At 37.1% G+C, this 16,679-nt stretch overlaps 1 protein-coding gene across 6 annotated transcripts in view; it reads right to left on the bottom strand.

Moving 5' to 3' along the window:
• Positions 1-16,679, bottom strand: part of vap (RAS p21 protein activator vap) — a 689,463-nt gene that overhangs the window by 94,435 nt on the left and 578,349 nt on the right. For all 6 annotated transcript variants that reach the window (XM_090406565.1, XM_090406568.1, XM_090406566.1 and 3 more), the window contains one exon: positions 7,512-7,579. In XM_090406565.1, coding sequence (XP_090262691.1) covers positions 7,512-7,579 — 68 coding nt within the window. The remainder of the gene's footprint in view (positions 1-7,511; positions 7,580-16,679) is intronic.

Raw genomic sequence — 16,679 nt, 5'->3', positions numbered from 1 at the left:
TTTAAGGCTTAGTATGACAGATATGTTGCTGACCGAATGAGGCTTGCTATGATGAGTCAGTTAACTTTCTGGAGTTTAATAATAATAATAACAAAAAGAGGTGGAGCATGCATTAGAATTACAGTGTTAACATAAATGGTTACTGAGATTTAGAAGACCATAACAAGATGAGATCAAGAAAATGAAGTGAGAGGCAACATTATTCACGACTAAAGACGAAGATAGAATTTTCATGAATGGTAGCCAATTTGAAGTATAATGATGTGAGCAAATATGAAAAAGGGAAATTCTAAGAGAGGAATACTTTTTTTTTTTTTTTAGTTATTACAGATGACTACTGACAAAAAAGCTGGTTACTTGAGACATGAACAGCAGAATAGGAAATGAACCATAGAAAAATGCTTTACAAAATTTTGGAGGGAAGGGAAGATTTAATAGCAGTTGTAAACTGATTTTCTACTTGGGATAGAGAATTATAATTACTAACCCCACTTTCAATTCAAGTAAGCATAAACTTGCATGGAGAGATAGTGTCACAAGGTATAAAGTGCAGAGGGCATTTGAAAATGAAAGTGATAACTATGAAATAGTGAGACTATAAATGAACCCCCTAATAGGGAACAGAACAAAACAAAACAAAACAAACAGTATTCTCAAGTTTTGTAAAGAGTCAAAGCAGAAGAAAAAAACTAAACCTTAGAGAAATGATTTAAAACGGAGAATTCCAAACAATCTTCTTCACTCACCCAACACTCGGAATTACTTCTTCTTCAGATCCAGATACCTGTTGTGATCTTGTTAAAAAAATAATCCATATTGGAATGGATACTTCCATTTCTTACTCTGTTCAAATTTACCAACCCACATCTAAATCATGATTCTCCAAGGAAAGCAAATAGCCTTTCATAAGTGGCTTGAGACCAAAACATTAGCTTTCCTCATAGCCTACACAGTTGCTTGCAACACTTGTAAAACCATCATTAAAAGGGAAGAGTCTAAATTCAACAAGGATAAATGCAGAAAAAGCTTGCTGCTTGTGCCTATCACAGTCATGCCTTCAGGTTCTTTGCCAAAGCTGTCAGGTGCAACTTTTGCTCATCTGTAATATCGCCTCTATCTTGCCCTAATGGTAGCATTGTAACATCACCTAAAGAGAAGGCTGATGTTTTGGCCTCATTTTTTTTTCAAACTCCTACGTATGAGCATGGCAAATCAACTCCTCCTTCTCTGCCTAGAACACTGCATCTCATGCCTCCTGTAACCTTCCACCAGAAGAATCTTGAATAATTTGGATACCAAAAAGGCAGCTGGACATGATGGAATTCCACCCATTGTGCTCAGGAGATATGCTCTTGAACTTACACCTGTTGTCTATCACCTATTCATTAAACTGTACTCATCTGGCATCCACCTTTCAGCATGGAAGAAAGCTCACATACAGCCAGTCCCCCCCCCCCCCCCCATCCCCAAAGGAGATAAATGTTCATCATGACACTCTCACACCTTGAGAAATGCTATCTAATTAGTGACCACCAGTATGGATTTCGCCTAGATTTTATCAAAGGAGATCTGGCCTACGACATGAACCTATGGACCTATTACATGGAAAGTTGTTGAAAGTTTTTCCACTTGGTTATACTATAAAATAAACTCCAAACCTTTCCATGGAATGGAATGGTTTGGAGAAACTTATGCTGTTGCTCTTGACATCTCCAAGGCTTTCGATAGGATCTGGCATTGAGGGCTTCTCAACAATTTCCATCATTTGGACTACCTTCATCCTTGTGTAAATGGATTGCCAGTTTTTTCTCAGATCAATCCCTACGTGTAATGGTGAATGGCATTCTCTTCTCCTCAGACTTTCCTGTCAATGCCAGTGTCCCTTAGATAGGTCCTACTCTCATTGACTGCAAATCCTGTTCAGAGTTTTGCTGATGATAGCACATATGACAAGCCTTGTAGTGTTCAAATATCTGAAGCTTTGAGATCATCTGTAATAAGTACCCTGAACGCTGATCTCCCCAGTATACTTGATTGGGGTGAAAGCAACCTAGTCAACTTCAATGCTTCCAAAATGCAGTTTTGCTTGTTTTTTCATAAAAGATCTCGGATCTTCTCCACTTAATTTTGATAATCTCAGCTCAACAGTCAAGACCAAATCTCTCTTCTCAGACTGACACTTATTATAAACCTTTCCTGGCACAATCATATCACTTCAACGGCATTATCAGCTTAAAAAAAAAAAACTTAGCATCCTTTTCCACGATTTCAAGATGGTATTTCTCTGAACAGTTTCTTACTCTGTACAAATCCCAAATCTGACCAAAGTTGGAATATTGTGCTAATGTTTGCGGTGTTGCACCTAAGACCTCCCTAAAATTTTTTTTAGGGAGATCTTAGGAAAAATGCAGTCTGGTTGATTAATGACAATTCTCTTACAGATTCTCTTCAGTCACTTTCCCATAGAAGATCAGTTTCTGTATTGTGTCTCATCTACAGATATTTCCAAGGCCATCATTCAGCAGAACTTGCATCCATTATGTCTCCCATTTCTGCTAAATGTACATAAACTTGAGCAACAAATACTCAACATTCCTTTACAGTGGAACTGCATACTCGCCAATCCAGTGAATCCCAATCATCTTTCATTCCCTCTGACTCATTCTGTAGAACAGTCTCCTTCATGAAGCATTTCCAAAAGACTACAATCTTCAAAAGTTTAAGAAGATCAACAAATTAGTCTACTTTTGACATTATCCACACATATGACACTTGTTTGCTATAGGCTCTTCTGCTTTTCATGTGTGGGAGAAATATATATATATATATATGTATGTATTCAAGATACCAAGTAATTTTATATAAACTTGGTTTTTAATCCTATTTCCCAAGTGAGCAAACAGATAAGAAAGTTTTATTGCTGAATTACAAAGTATATTATACTAGACAAGAAATTTTATTCTTATTTTAATCCTTTACCCAAGTGAAAGTGGGCAGAAAATGGCTTTATGACTCTTTATACTTTTCCTTGTATACACAAGCTATTGACTTCATAAGAATTGCCTCGGTATCCCACAATGTAAAACATTATGGGATGGGTCACTACTCAGACTAGTTTCAATCTTTATCAACCTCTCATCTGTAAATATATGAGAGAGAGAGAGAGAGAGAGAGAGTGAGACCCAGGAAGATAGCAAGGTTAAATTTCATCATCTCATTTTCCTTTTCCCCTCTTTTACCTTGCGGTGTCGAGGGTTTATATCATCGGACCCCAACCGTTCTCAGGATAAGGTGGTCAGCCCTACGCCTTGGTGTATCTATGTCTGTAGTGGTGTCCAGTTCTCAAGGCCGGTTTGCCTGCTTTGTGGGAAGAAAAACCCTACTGTCCACACCCAAGACCGGCTAACTTGACTATGGCTGAGAAAGATCCTTAAGCTCCTCACATCAGTGATGGGAATCGAACCAAGGACACTCCTTTCACGGGCATATGGTTGTGAGGCTAACCGTGCGGACCTTTTAAATCAATGCAGAAAAAATTAATTAAAGATGCTTGGTTATAAATTAAAGATGCAGAGAAATTACATTCTTGTTTAATCCTTTTATCCAAAAGTAAACAAACAAAGTTTGCATGTGACTTTGTTTACTTACACTTGGATTAAAGGATTAAACAAGAATATAATTTCCTGGCATCTTCCCAGTGACTAGATTTTGAAGAACAATTAAAAGATATACAAAATCAAATTATAAAAATGAACAATTTAGAAGAGAGTTAGCTGTTTATAATTTAAATGAAAGGATTAAGAATTTAGAAAGAAACTGAAATACCATTTGGAATGCAAAAATAATGACTAATCACGTGAACAAATATAGACAATAAAGTGAGAGAGATCATTTGCAAAACGAAAAAACTAGTGAAACCAAAATAAGTAAACAGTTAATCCTTGATGAGAAGAACAAGATAATAATGAATAGCAAAAGTGAGAGAGAGAAACTGTTGTTTAGTCCAACAACATGACAAAATTTCATGCCAGCTGGGGCGTCGCCCGGTTAAACAAGGCCCCCATTGTTTTTGCCAGGGAACCAGGGCTAACAGCGAAAAGTCAGCTCCTGGAACAAATCTGAAAACACACCCCAACTCAACATCACCAGAGTTAAAGATCGGTACTATGAAGCCTGAATAGCAAAGAAATGGAGCTAGCTGAGGAATTAGATAAGTAACAGATCGACATAATAGGTGTAACAGAAACAAAAAAGACATAAACTGGTGAGATCTTTCTGGGCAATAAATACAAAATGTTATATTCAGGCAATGACAATTAAGGAAAAGAAGGAGTAGCCATAGTATTCAACACAAAATACGAGGCTAATCTTCTTGAATGGCAGTCAGTCTCAAGTAGAGTAATGTGGGCAAATATGAGAATGGGGAACTGGACAATGAGACTTATTTGTGCCTATGGTCCCACAGAAGGTTCTACTAAGGTAAAATTATAGGAATTTTTTGAGGCTTTAGAAAAAGCAACTGACACAATGAAAAAGTGGTCCTTGTTGGGGATCTAAATAGCAGAGTAGGAAATGATTGTCAGACATACAAAAATGTTTTGGGAAAATTTGGAGAAAAGAGCAAAGCTAATAATCATGGCAAATATTTGTTGGATTTCTGCTCAGGACATAATTCACATGGCAAGAAGAGGCAAGGAATAAGAAAAGTCTCATTGACTATGTTATTGTTGATAGTGATGTTTTCTCCCTGGTGCAGGACACCAGAGGGCACAGAGAATTTGAAATTGGAAGTGATCACTACTTAGTCTTGAGCAGGATAAAATAGAATTTCATATTGAAAAGAATAACATGTAAGAAAGTTTTAAAGCAAATAAAAGTTGACCAGCTCTCAGATGTGAACTGTAGACAAAAATACACAAAGTTTATTGGAAAAAAAAATGAAAGAGTTCGAGAACAGGAATCAAACCTTGGAGATTCAGTGGCAAGCCTTGAAGAAAGCCCTGATTGATTCAGCTAGAGAGGAATGTGGTGAAGTTGTGTGCAAGGATAGAAAAATTAGAACTCCATGGTGGACACAGGAAGTTAAAGAGGCAGTGAAAGAAAAGAAGAAAGCATATCAAAAGTTCCTGGCAAATAAGTCAGCTTGTACTCTTAGAGAGTACAGAGACAAATGCAAGAATGCTAAACAGTGCGTAAAACTAGCTAAACAAAAGTCATGGGAGGACTTTGGCAAGAATATAGAAAATAAATATCAAGAAGGTGGCAAAATATTCGGGAGGTTGTTGAAGAAGCTTAAGAATGGAGGAAAGAGTGCTGCAAAAGGAGTTAGATATGATAAAGGTAACATGAAAATGGAAGAAAAAGATATCCTTGAAGTATGGAGTAATTACTTTGAAAATATGCTAAATGAAACAAGCAGTGATGACAGCACAGTGGTAAAAAACACTGACCAGGCTTGCAGTCAGGAATACATATCCATACTTAAAGTAGAAAAAGCCATCAGAGGCTTGAAATGTAGAAAGGCAACAGGAGTAGATGATATTCGACCAGAAATGCTGAAGTATGGTGGTATAAAAGTTACAGTGGCCTGCACTGCATAGTTCTGAACAGAGGGACGAATTCCCGATGATTGGAGTAGAGCTCTCATAGTACCCATATATCAAAAGGGAAATAAAACTGAGTGTGAGAATTACAGAGGTATTTCCCTACTGAGTGTTCCTGGCAAGATCTATGCAAGTATACTTGAGAAATGGTTGAGAAGAATTGTGGAAGAAAAGCTTGGTGAAGAACAAGCTGGATTTAGGCCAAATAGAGGCATTCAGTATCAGATCTTCACTTTACGACAAATAGTCGAGAAAGCATGGGAATATAACAAAGATCTGTATTTAAGTTTTGTCGATTTGGAAAAGGCATATGACAAGGTGCCAAGAGAGAAGCTATTCAATACGCTACAGTTATATGGTGTCAATGGGGCATTATATCAAGCAATATTTAGTCTTTATTTGAGTTGTAAGTCAGCAGTTTAGAATTGAAGGAAGTACAGGAAGATGGTTTAATGTTAAATCTGGTGTGAGACAAGGATGTACATTATCCTCTCTGTTATTCATTATCTATATGGATCACATTATGAAGGAAAGTGGTATTAAACATGATACCAAAATTGGAGATGTTAATGTCTACTCTTTGCTTTAGGCAGATGATGTTATGATTCAAAATAAATCCACTACAAGTCTGCAAGATTCCATGACTAAATTGAATAACTGTTGTAACAGATATGGTATGAAGGTCAGCAATAAAAAGACAAAGACAATGAAAATAGGCAGAATCATTGAAAATGTCAACTGTGTTGTGAATGGAGAACCTGTGGAACAAGTAAAACATTTTAGCTACTTAGGCACGATTTTTAGTGAAGATGGTAAATTAAATTTAGAAATAGACAACAGAATCAGCAAAGCTGGTATGGTGGGAAGTCAATTGAATAAATTCATATGGAAGAAGAGAGAAATTAGTCGGAACACTAAATTAGGTATATACAAGACAATGTTCAAACCAGTTTTAACTTATGGATCTGAGAGCTGGGTCAGAAGTAAAACACTTGACCAAAGACTAGAGACCGCAGATATGAGAGGCCTGAGAAAGATCAGAGGCGTGAACAGATGGCATCAATGGCAATATCATATTAAAAACGTGGATATTAGGAAAGAACTTGACATTGTCAGCATCCAGGAATGCGTTAGCAGAGCTAATCTCAGGTGGTATGGTCACTTAAACAGAATGGGCGAAGAAAGATTACCAAAAACAAGTGTTCTCTGCCAGGTTGGCAGGAAAACGACCCAGAGGAAGACCAAGATATAGGTGGATTGATACAGTACAAAGTGCCTTAGATGATAGAAATATAAGATCTGATAATATCGGAGTCTTGACAAGTAACAGACTGATTTGGAGGAAAATTGTAGATAGGAAGTTAGTAATGATGTAAATTTTTCATGTAGTACTATCATATCCTGTACACCCCTTGAGGGTACATGGCAGGAATTTGATGATGATGATGAAATATTGTTCTTTTCTCTTGATTCATTTCAGCTGTATAATATAATATTTTTGGATTCCCTTATTTTTGTTTCCAGTATATGCAGAACAGATTTTATTGTAATGTGCAGTGGGAATTTAAAATTTAAAGTATGACACTTGATACAATATATTTAATTCATTTTTTAGTCTGACTTGGAATTTTGGAAACCTGGAGCAGAAAAAAAAAAAAAAAAAACCTTAGTGAATAAAGTCTGATGCAAAATTTTAAACTGACACTGTTCAGTGAATCATGGCAAGCTTCATACAAGCTCTTTAAATTAGCATATAGATAAAATTAGCATATTTCATTGAACCAGCAGTTCAATGAAAAAAAAAAAAAGAGCACAGTTTTATTTATGTACATAAATAACATGAATATAAATGAAAGCATTACAGGCTAGGAAAATGCTATGGTTGATGAAAAAAATCAACATACTTACCATTTATAAGATTAAATTGTCGCGGATTTAAAATAGCTGGACAGAGTAATCTGAGGAATACAAATCCACTATTAAAAAAAAAAAAAAAAAGAAGAAAGAAAACAATACAGAATTTGCTTATCAATTGATGATGCACATCAATATATGGTTATTAGAAAGAATCAATTCATTTCAAATTTTTATCTGAAATTATATTTCTCTTATAATTATAAGAAGAATGTACATGATGCCAAGGTAGTCCAACTGAATTAAGATTTCATTACTAATTTATTTTAATTTTTTATAATCTATAGGTCTGATCCAGATTGCAAATGTAATAAGGCTTTATACTTTCATCTTCTGCAATAATCCATTCAAATATCTGATTGGCAATCTTAATCAAATAATTTTTTCAGAATAGTTCCCCTTGTTACATATTCACTTGCTGAATTTTCCTTAGAACTCCAATATTAGTGAATGTCCTATTTTAAGGCTTTTTTTTTTCTTAATTCTCCAGATGCTTTCATCGATACAGACTTTCTGTATTGATGAAACAGTATTTTAAAAGAGAAATAAAATTTTTAAACAAAACTATTGATTGTAGGCTAAGAGCTAAGATAATTGGTTACATCTTTTTGTATGCATACATGTCATCCCATTTAATCAACAGGTGCCAAGATGATGACAGTTGAACAAAAGGCTCAATGTCTTTTACGATAAGCAAAATCTGAACCAGTGATTTTTATCCCACATGAATTTAAATGAATCTATCAGATATCTGCCTGATAAATATAAGGAGAATGTGCAGATACAAAGATAGTCAAATTTAGATTTCTTTCCTAGTCTTTTGTTGTTGTTGTTGTTTTGCTTTTTTAATCCATAGATTTGATCCAAATGATTATGCAATTTATGAGAGTGTCAGTGTCAGTATGTATCAGTTCTAAATGTATCAAAAATAATGGAAAAAATCATGAACAGTCAACTGTTTACTTTTATCACTTAACCAGTAACTACCAAGATGTCTATCAGATGTCCTGACTCAATCAGGACATCTGATTGAGTTAGGCACAAAGGCCCATTTGCCAATTTCCAGTCTGGTTGTTCACTGTGTGTCATACTTTCCCAGGGCTCTGTACTACCCTTGCTCTTTCTCTTATTCATAATTGTACTTTTGTCACTAACCTTTAATACCATCCATAGTTTTGCTAATGATGTTATTCTCATTACTGTTTTTCCATTTGACAAAAATTGTATGTTAGTATATTGCATGCTACTATTGATGTTTTGTTATGTGTCACATCTCTTTTTTGAAATGCTAAATTGATAACCCCGCCGTCCTTAGGAAATGCTATTACTGATTTCAGACTCAAATGTTCAAGAACCCTTATCTCAAAATATTTTAACTTGTCAGAATTCTAATAAGAAATTAGTCAAAATAATTACCAAACATACTACATACATAGGTCATTGTAACTACTAATTAAATAATTATTTCACTCACACTTTCTATCAATTTAAAAATGTGTAAAAATACAGATGTTTAACTCAACTATTTTAATATACTTAAAGTAACAGTGAAAAAAATAATGGCCAAAAATAATTTCTTATAGGTACCACAAACTGCATTCCAAAATTGAAACAATTATCAACATTATTAGTTCTCTGTGTGTAGGCTGACCAAGGCAGATAAATTATCAATTACTGTACTGAATTACCAGTCCAAAGCTTGTTCTTAGTCTTCAATTCCTCCTTCAACAAAATAGACAATTTAAATGAAGTAGTTTTGTCTTCAGTAGTAGAAAAATATTCACCAACAGAAGCACTTACTACATCCATATCATATGAAGAATGACAGGTCTTACACATAATTATGTAGGCAAATGCACTGCTTAGAAAGAAGTCAACAGATACCCATACACATGGGAAAGGTACATGGGGGCATATAAACATCAAGTATTTGTAGCCGGTATAAATTGGACAAATATATGAAGCTCCCAAATCAGTGCAACTGGACACAGTTGCATTGATTTGGCTGAGTGAAGGGAACTAATGGAGTCTGAAAGAAGTAATACAATAGGATGCTATGTTGCAGGCCTATCTGTTCAACAAATTGGGTCATCCCAGCTCAACAATCAGTGATACCATACTGAGATGGAAGCGCAGGGAGTTAACTATAAGTGCTACCTGTAGTTGATGACTCACCACACTCGCTGAATATAACCATAGGGTGCTATAAAGGATAATATGTAAAAAACAGCATTTGTTGGCCAACACGTTGAACGTGGAATTACAGGTATTGACTGGAACACGAATCTGCACAAAAACATTCAGAACCGAGGCTCACTACATGCATTTCCATGGTAGGACTGCAATAAGCAAGCCCCTCATTACCTGAACCAACATGCAGTGTCATCTTCAGTAGTGCAAAGAGTTTGTACAGTGAGATATGGAAACTTGGAAAGCTGTGTTATGGAGTGATGAATCATACTAGACCTTCTACTGTGCAGATGGATATGGATGTGTGTGTGTGTATATGGGTGTGGCGGATGCCAGATGAACGTCTCTTACCAAAGTACATAACACCAACTATGAAATTTGGAGGTGGCATTGTGATGGTATGTTTTTGCTATTTGTGGTGCCACAACAATGAATTCAAAGAGGTATCTAAACATTCTGGACAATGCAATGCTTAATGCTTTGTTCCATTTCGAGCGAATTGACCATCGTCTCTTTCAGCAAAACAATGTACCATGTCATAAGTCTGCAACTGTAACTGCGTGGTTTGTGGACATGAATGTCACCACACTTGACTGGCCTCCACACAGCCATGATCTCAATTCTGCTGAACATCTGTGGGATGAATTGGAGCATCTGGTAGGAGGACATCTCTTGACTTTCGTAAAGGGACGTATGCTGCACAACAGCCCAGGACCTCATTATATGCCTACAGGAAGAATTGTCCAAAATTCCCATTGTTCATTATCATATGCTTGTGGAAAGTATTGCCTGTTGAACTGATGGAGTCGCTGCAGTGAAAAGAAGTCCTACATCTTATTAAGTGGGTGCCATGGCTGTTTGTTCCTCACAGTATGATGTCTGTTGACTTCTTTCCAAGCAGTGTACATTATATACAACCAGAATATTAGACTTATTATTATTATTATTACCCAAGACCACATGGAGTCAGACTCATTTGGGAGGTTCTTTTATCATACACACAGCTCATCATACCATGCTTTAAACACACTCAAATTCTCTGCAGACACCACATTCCCAGACAAGGCATTCCAATCATTCACAATTCTGCATGAAAAAAAAAAAAAAAAAACAACCTACTTCTCACTCCCCTACTCACACCCTCTTTATACAGTTTCCAGGGATGACCTCTGGTTCTCCCCTGATCTCCCACTATTTTCTGTAGAACCTCTCCAGCATTAATTCTATAACAACCCCTTACCAACTTCTAGGTCTCTATCATATCTCCCCCTCTTCCTCCTGGCCACCAGACTCTGCAAGCTGCATCTTCTCAATCTTTCCTCATACTCAACATTCCAGAGGTTAGAAACTACTTTAGTCAGTCACCTCTGGCCCCTTTCCAACATCTCTTTGTCCTTCTGAAAACCAGGTGACCAAATCTGGGCACAATAGTGTCCAGATTTGGTCACCTGGAAGTAGAAGAATCTCCCTACTTCTACAATTCAGTGTCCTCTGCATCATTCCCAGAAGCCTTTGTGTTGTCTTCCCAATTTTTGAAATGTGTTCCATAAATTTCAGATCCTTATCCATTATCATCCCAAGATCTCTTATTTTCTCCACTCCAACAATATATCCTCACCAAGTATAAATTCTGCATCCCATATGTTTTCCAAATTTGAAAACCTTACATTTTGCAACATTGAACTGACATCTCCATTCCCGTGCCCAATTACTCAATTTATTCAAGTCTTCTTGTAAGGCCACAACATCTTCTCTACTCTTCATGGTTCATCACAACTTTGCATTATCTGCAAACAACCGAATATCTGCATCCAAATCTTCACCAATATCATTAATATACAAGTTAAACAGTAATGGCCCTAAAACAGACCCCTGAGGCACACCACTAGTGACTTTCCTTTTCCTGGATATCGCTCCCTCATACACAACTTGTTGATACCTATCAGATAGCTAGTCTCCAATCCAACGCACCAATCTAATATCCAAACCCATCCGCTCTAGTTTGACTATCAACTTATCATGCAGCAATCTATCAAAAGCCTTTGCGAAATCTAAGTATATTACTGTGTATCCTTCTCCTCTCTAAGGAAGCGGTCACCTTTCATTTTAGAAATTATGGACTTTCCAACCATGTTATAAATAACTATTTTAATTTCTCAACGTTTCGATCTTCATATTAAGATCTAAACACTCTAAGATCTATTACTAAAACATGACCTCCCCTTAGCAAATCCATGCTGTCTCAAAGATAATACCATTGTTGCAACCCAATTCTGGATCCTAGTTCTCACAAGCTTCTCCAACAATTTAACCACAACACCTGACACTACAGGTAGGCTTATAGTTTGATGTTTGAGTTCTATCACCTTCTTTATGAAGTGGCACAATCTTGCCTCCTTCCACTCCTTAGGAACTTGACCCAGTGCAAGACTAGTATTAAAAAAATATGTCAAAACCGGCATCGACTCCCTCGCACATTCCTTCAGAATACGTGGTGATATATTATCAAGTCCCACAGCCTTATTTACATTTAGTTTGCTCAACTCCTCATACACCTCTTGCTCACTTACAGTCAGTCTCTCCTCACTATCATCAACTACTCTCAATCTCTCCATGAAGTCACATTCACACGATTGAAAGACTTTTATGAACTGCTTGTTAAGTATCTCCACCACACCTTCTGCAACAGCTGTCTTTATACCATTTTCTCCAATCAATGTCATCCTTCCATAATCATTCTTTCTTTTGCTGGCTACATATCAAAAGAACTCCTTAGGATTCTTTTTGGCTTCATTAGCTAACTGCTGTTCATACCTCACTTTAGCTGTCCTCTCCAACCAAGTCATCTGCCTTGCCTGGTCTTTGTAATCCTCATGGAATTGGTTATTTCCACTTCTCTTATGCTGCCTCCATAATGCACTTTTCTCTGTATCGCATTCTTAATCTCTTTATTCATCCATTTCACACCTACCTTATTTAACTAAACATTGCATCTACTAGATAGTTTTTGAAAATCCTCCAAGCTGCACTGATGTCTTTTGCAGCTAACTCCTCATTCCATGCTAAACACGCAAGCTGTCCCCTGAGCTCTTCGACCCCCCCTCCATTGTAGTTCCACATATACCCATTTCTTACAGAGGTCCTCACATTGCTGGCAACCACACAGGTAATCACCTCATGGTCACTCTCTCACCAATTGGTGGGTGATTTGACACCTCATTTATAATTACATCCTCTGATGTGATGACCAAATCCAAGATCCTTAATCCTTGTGTGCACTCTGTTAAATACTGTCGGAGGTAGTTATCCCTCAAAAACTCAAGAAACTCATTTTCTTTATTTCCAGTTGCTATCTCATTATTCCAGTCTATATTAACATAATTAAAATCGCCCATAATGATCACTCTTTTCTTATTTGCTTGGCTAATTTGATTATACATTTCATAGTCACTACTATCCACATTACCTGGTCTATAACAACATCCAACCAAGTATTTCATTTTTATCTCACACCATACTGCCTCAAAACCACTGCACTATTTTTCTCTTGCATCTCTACTTTGTATGGACATAACTCCCCCTCCCTTTTTACCCCTTCTATCATCACAAAACACATAACACCCTTCCATCTCTATTCCTGTCAGGATGTCGTCCTCATCTAACCATGTCTCACTTATTCCAACAATTTTTGGGTGAACAGACTCAATTAGTGCAACCATTTCATCTGCCTTGTTTCTTACACTTCTAGCATTTGTATACAAACACAACAGCTCATTCCTGGATCTACAGCTAGTTCCACTGATACCACTCATTCAATGTGATCTCTCCATGCTCGACTGGGGCCATTTCCCTTTTTGCTTATTCATTTTAGAACCCTCTTCAATTCTAACTGTTTCCTCTTGATCCCAGATCATCCCATTCATTTTCCAAGAGTATGTGAGAGCATGTCTACACATGCTCTCACATACTCTTGGAGCATCCCCCTTTCTCACGGTGTGTACCCCTGTCCACCCTGAGCCCCCACCCCCATTTCCCTGTTCCTCTTGCACATCCATTCTCTCATTTTTCATACTCATGCCACTCACTTCCTCATTCATAACCGCCTCTTCAATCTCTCCTGCTCTTCTACATCACTCCCACTTGATCTGATTCATTCTCTGTACTCACTTCTCTACCTCCCAGCAGCAGTCTCTCCAAGCAACTCACACCATAACCACTCAAATATGCAGTCCATTGCTCCCATACAGTTCACTTCGTCATTCAAACTCATTCCAAACATTAACAAACTGTACTCCCCTCTCCTCACATATTTCAGCCAACATATCATTCATAATCCTTGCTCTCCGCACTATCTCACCACAGTCATACCTAGACAACATGCTTACTACCCGTCCTGCCACACTATTCTCTGTTATCCGTCTAAGCAGCCTCCTGATATCCATTCTGACGAGCTCTTTGTCCTCTGTCAAGTCATTCGTACCTATTAAAACCATCTACTCCTTTGCTCGCTCCCTCCTCAGATCCAATGCCTCAATCATTCTACTCATTTTACTGCCTGGGAAAACATACCTTGTGCATCCTCTCATCCAACACACCTTTAATAATGGATTCGCCATACAATGCCACTCGCTCGTCTTTTGTACCTATTTGATTTGTTTTAATCGTTTTCATCCGAATTTTCTTAATTTCACTCTGCATCCATTTCATCTCAACCCAATTCAACTTTCAAATTTTGCATCACACTCTCTCTATCATTCAATCTTTCGAATTTTCGAACTCTCAACCCCCCGCTTCACACTTTCACTCATCCTTTTGAGTTTCCATGCTTTTGGTCCATGCGTCAAACTTTCACTATCATTCATTCTTTCATTTTTTCCCCACTTTCGAACCTTGCATCACACTATATCCGGTTTCATCCATTCTTTTGATTTTTCCAACTTTCAAACATTTCGTCACGCTATTTCCGGTTTCTTTCGTTCTCTCAATTTTGTTGCCTTCTGCCACATTCACCTTGCTTTCGTCCTTTTTACCATCAATTATGGTTTTCAAATCACTCGTTTTATTTTTCAATGATTATTTTAACAATTTTTCGCCTTTCTTTCACACATCCTTCTCTTTCAAACGAGCACTCATTCTTCCCGTGACATTCTTGCTGCTAACACTTTCTGTCATCAAATTCATATTAGCACTCATCAATACCTCGTTTAGTTCACACTTTGCACACACCCTCCTTCCATCTGTCCTAAATGTTCACAAATCATCTATGTAATCAAAAGAATACTTGTAGCACATCTCGCACTTCACGAAATGACTGAAGTCTAAGTTAAAGTCATGCAATGACAAAGCCGCCACCATCTTTCCTCTGATGGTTACTACTCTAAGGTCTAATAACAATGAATTTGTAATTAAGTTTAGGCAAAATATCCTACACACTAATAATACTAGTATTGCACAATTTTTATAGCAGCTCTTACTCAAACACTCATATACAATTAATTATTTCAAGAATAACTTATCTGAATCCGGAGCTCTTCCTACACACCGCCGTTATGGTTTCCTAAATAACCCCACAAATATTGGGTAGACATAAAAATGGTGAACAATTATAGGCATTTTATTGCAAAAATACTTAGCCTACCATAGTTCTTTTAGTGATCCTATGAAAAATAAGGATAAAGTTTATTTAGGGAAAAGCAGAACAAAAAAAACTTTCATCTTATTTCTGCTTTGGCAAATCAACTAGCTTTAATTCACACTAATTGGGATCTATTTTTTTTTTTTTTTTTGTGCATACATAGTTATTAGTGGATCTATCTGAAGGTAAATTGAAGCCTGTAGCATAGTAGGTTGATTAGTAGCTCAGAGAGGAATTATGCAATAATAGAGAAGGAAGAATTGATCCAAATGGATCCTCCCAGGAAACTCAAGTATTGTTATGTATGGTCAGCAGATAAGAACTAAAATCAGAACAAGCCTTTGGCTTGTAGGATAATTCCTCTATCTTAAATGTGGATGAACAGGGATCCAGGACTTCATCACTGTAAATTGCGGCATTCATGGTTCCACTAGGAAGCACATTATTATTATCAACAGACTTCAATGGAGCAAAGAGACTCATTGTGGAAGGTCCAACTCTCACATGCACAGTGCACCATATCTCAGCTTAAATGCATTCACTGTCCTTGCACTTACCACACTCTCAGACAATGCATTCCAAACACCCACCACTCTCCATGCAAAAATTCTGCTCCACACCCACCTTATACATTTTCCAGGGATGGTCTCCCATTCTCCCCTTGTCAGTAGATATTTTATGAAAAATCTTATTCATGCTAATCTGGTAATTATCCTTTACAAACTTATACGTCTTGATCATGTCTCCCCCTCTTCTTTCTATCCACTAGGCTCCATAATTTGCATTCCCTTAATCTGTCCTCATATTCTACATTCCAGAGACCAGAAACCACTTAGTCGATCATTTCTGGATCCTTTCTAACATCTTATCATCCTCTTGAAAATTTGGCAACAAAATCTGCAATCCACATTCAGCCTGATTGAAGTCTTGTACAATGGAATCAAAACATCCTTATTTCTACATATCATCATTCTCCAGATCATGTTCTCTGCATCATTCCCATAATCTGCTGTGCTGTCCTCACAATTTTAGCAAAATGTCGATGAAATTTCAAGCCCCTATCCACCATAACCTCCAAATCTTTCATCTCCTCCACTTCCTCTAAAATATCCCAACCAATCCTATACTCTGCATCTCATCTTTGCTTCCCAAACTTTAAAACATTACACTTTGCAACATCAAACTGACCCCCCCACATACACACACACACTTCCCATTCAGACAGTCTATTTAGGTCCTCTTGTAAAGCTATAACATCTGTTCTACTTCTCATAACAGAATGTGAGCAAGTTGCTAAAACATGACCTTCCCTTAGTAAACACCATGTTGTTCATTGC

This window comes from Typopeltis vanoorti, chromosome 16, assembly GCF_054136105.1.
Source record: "Typopeltis vanoorti isolate ZY-2024b chromosome 16, IOZ_Tvanoo_1.0, whole genome shotgun sequence".
Lineage (NCBI taxonomy): Eukaryota > Metazoa > Arthropoda > Arachnida > Uropygi > Thelyphonidae > Typopeltis > Typopeltis vanoorti.
The sequence above is the reverse complement of the archived record's forward strand: the minus strand, read 5'-3'. Positions and strand labels throughout refer to the sequence as shown.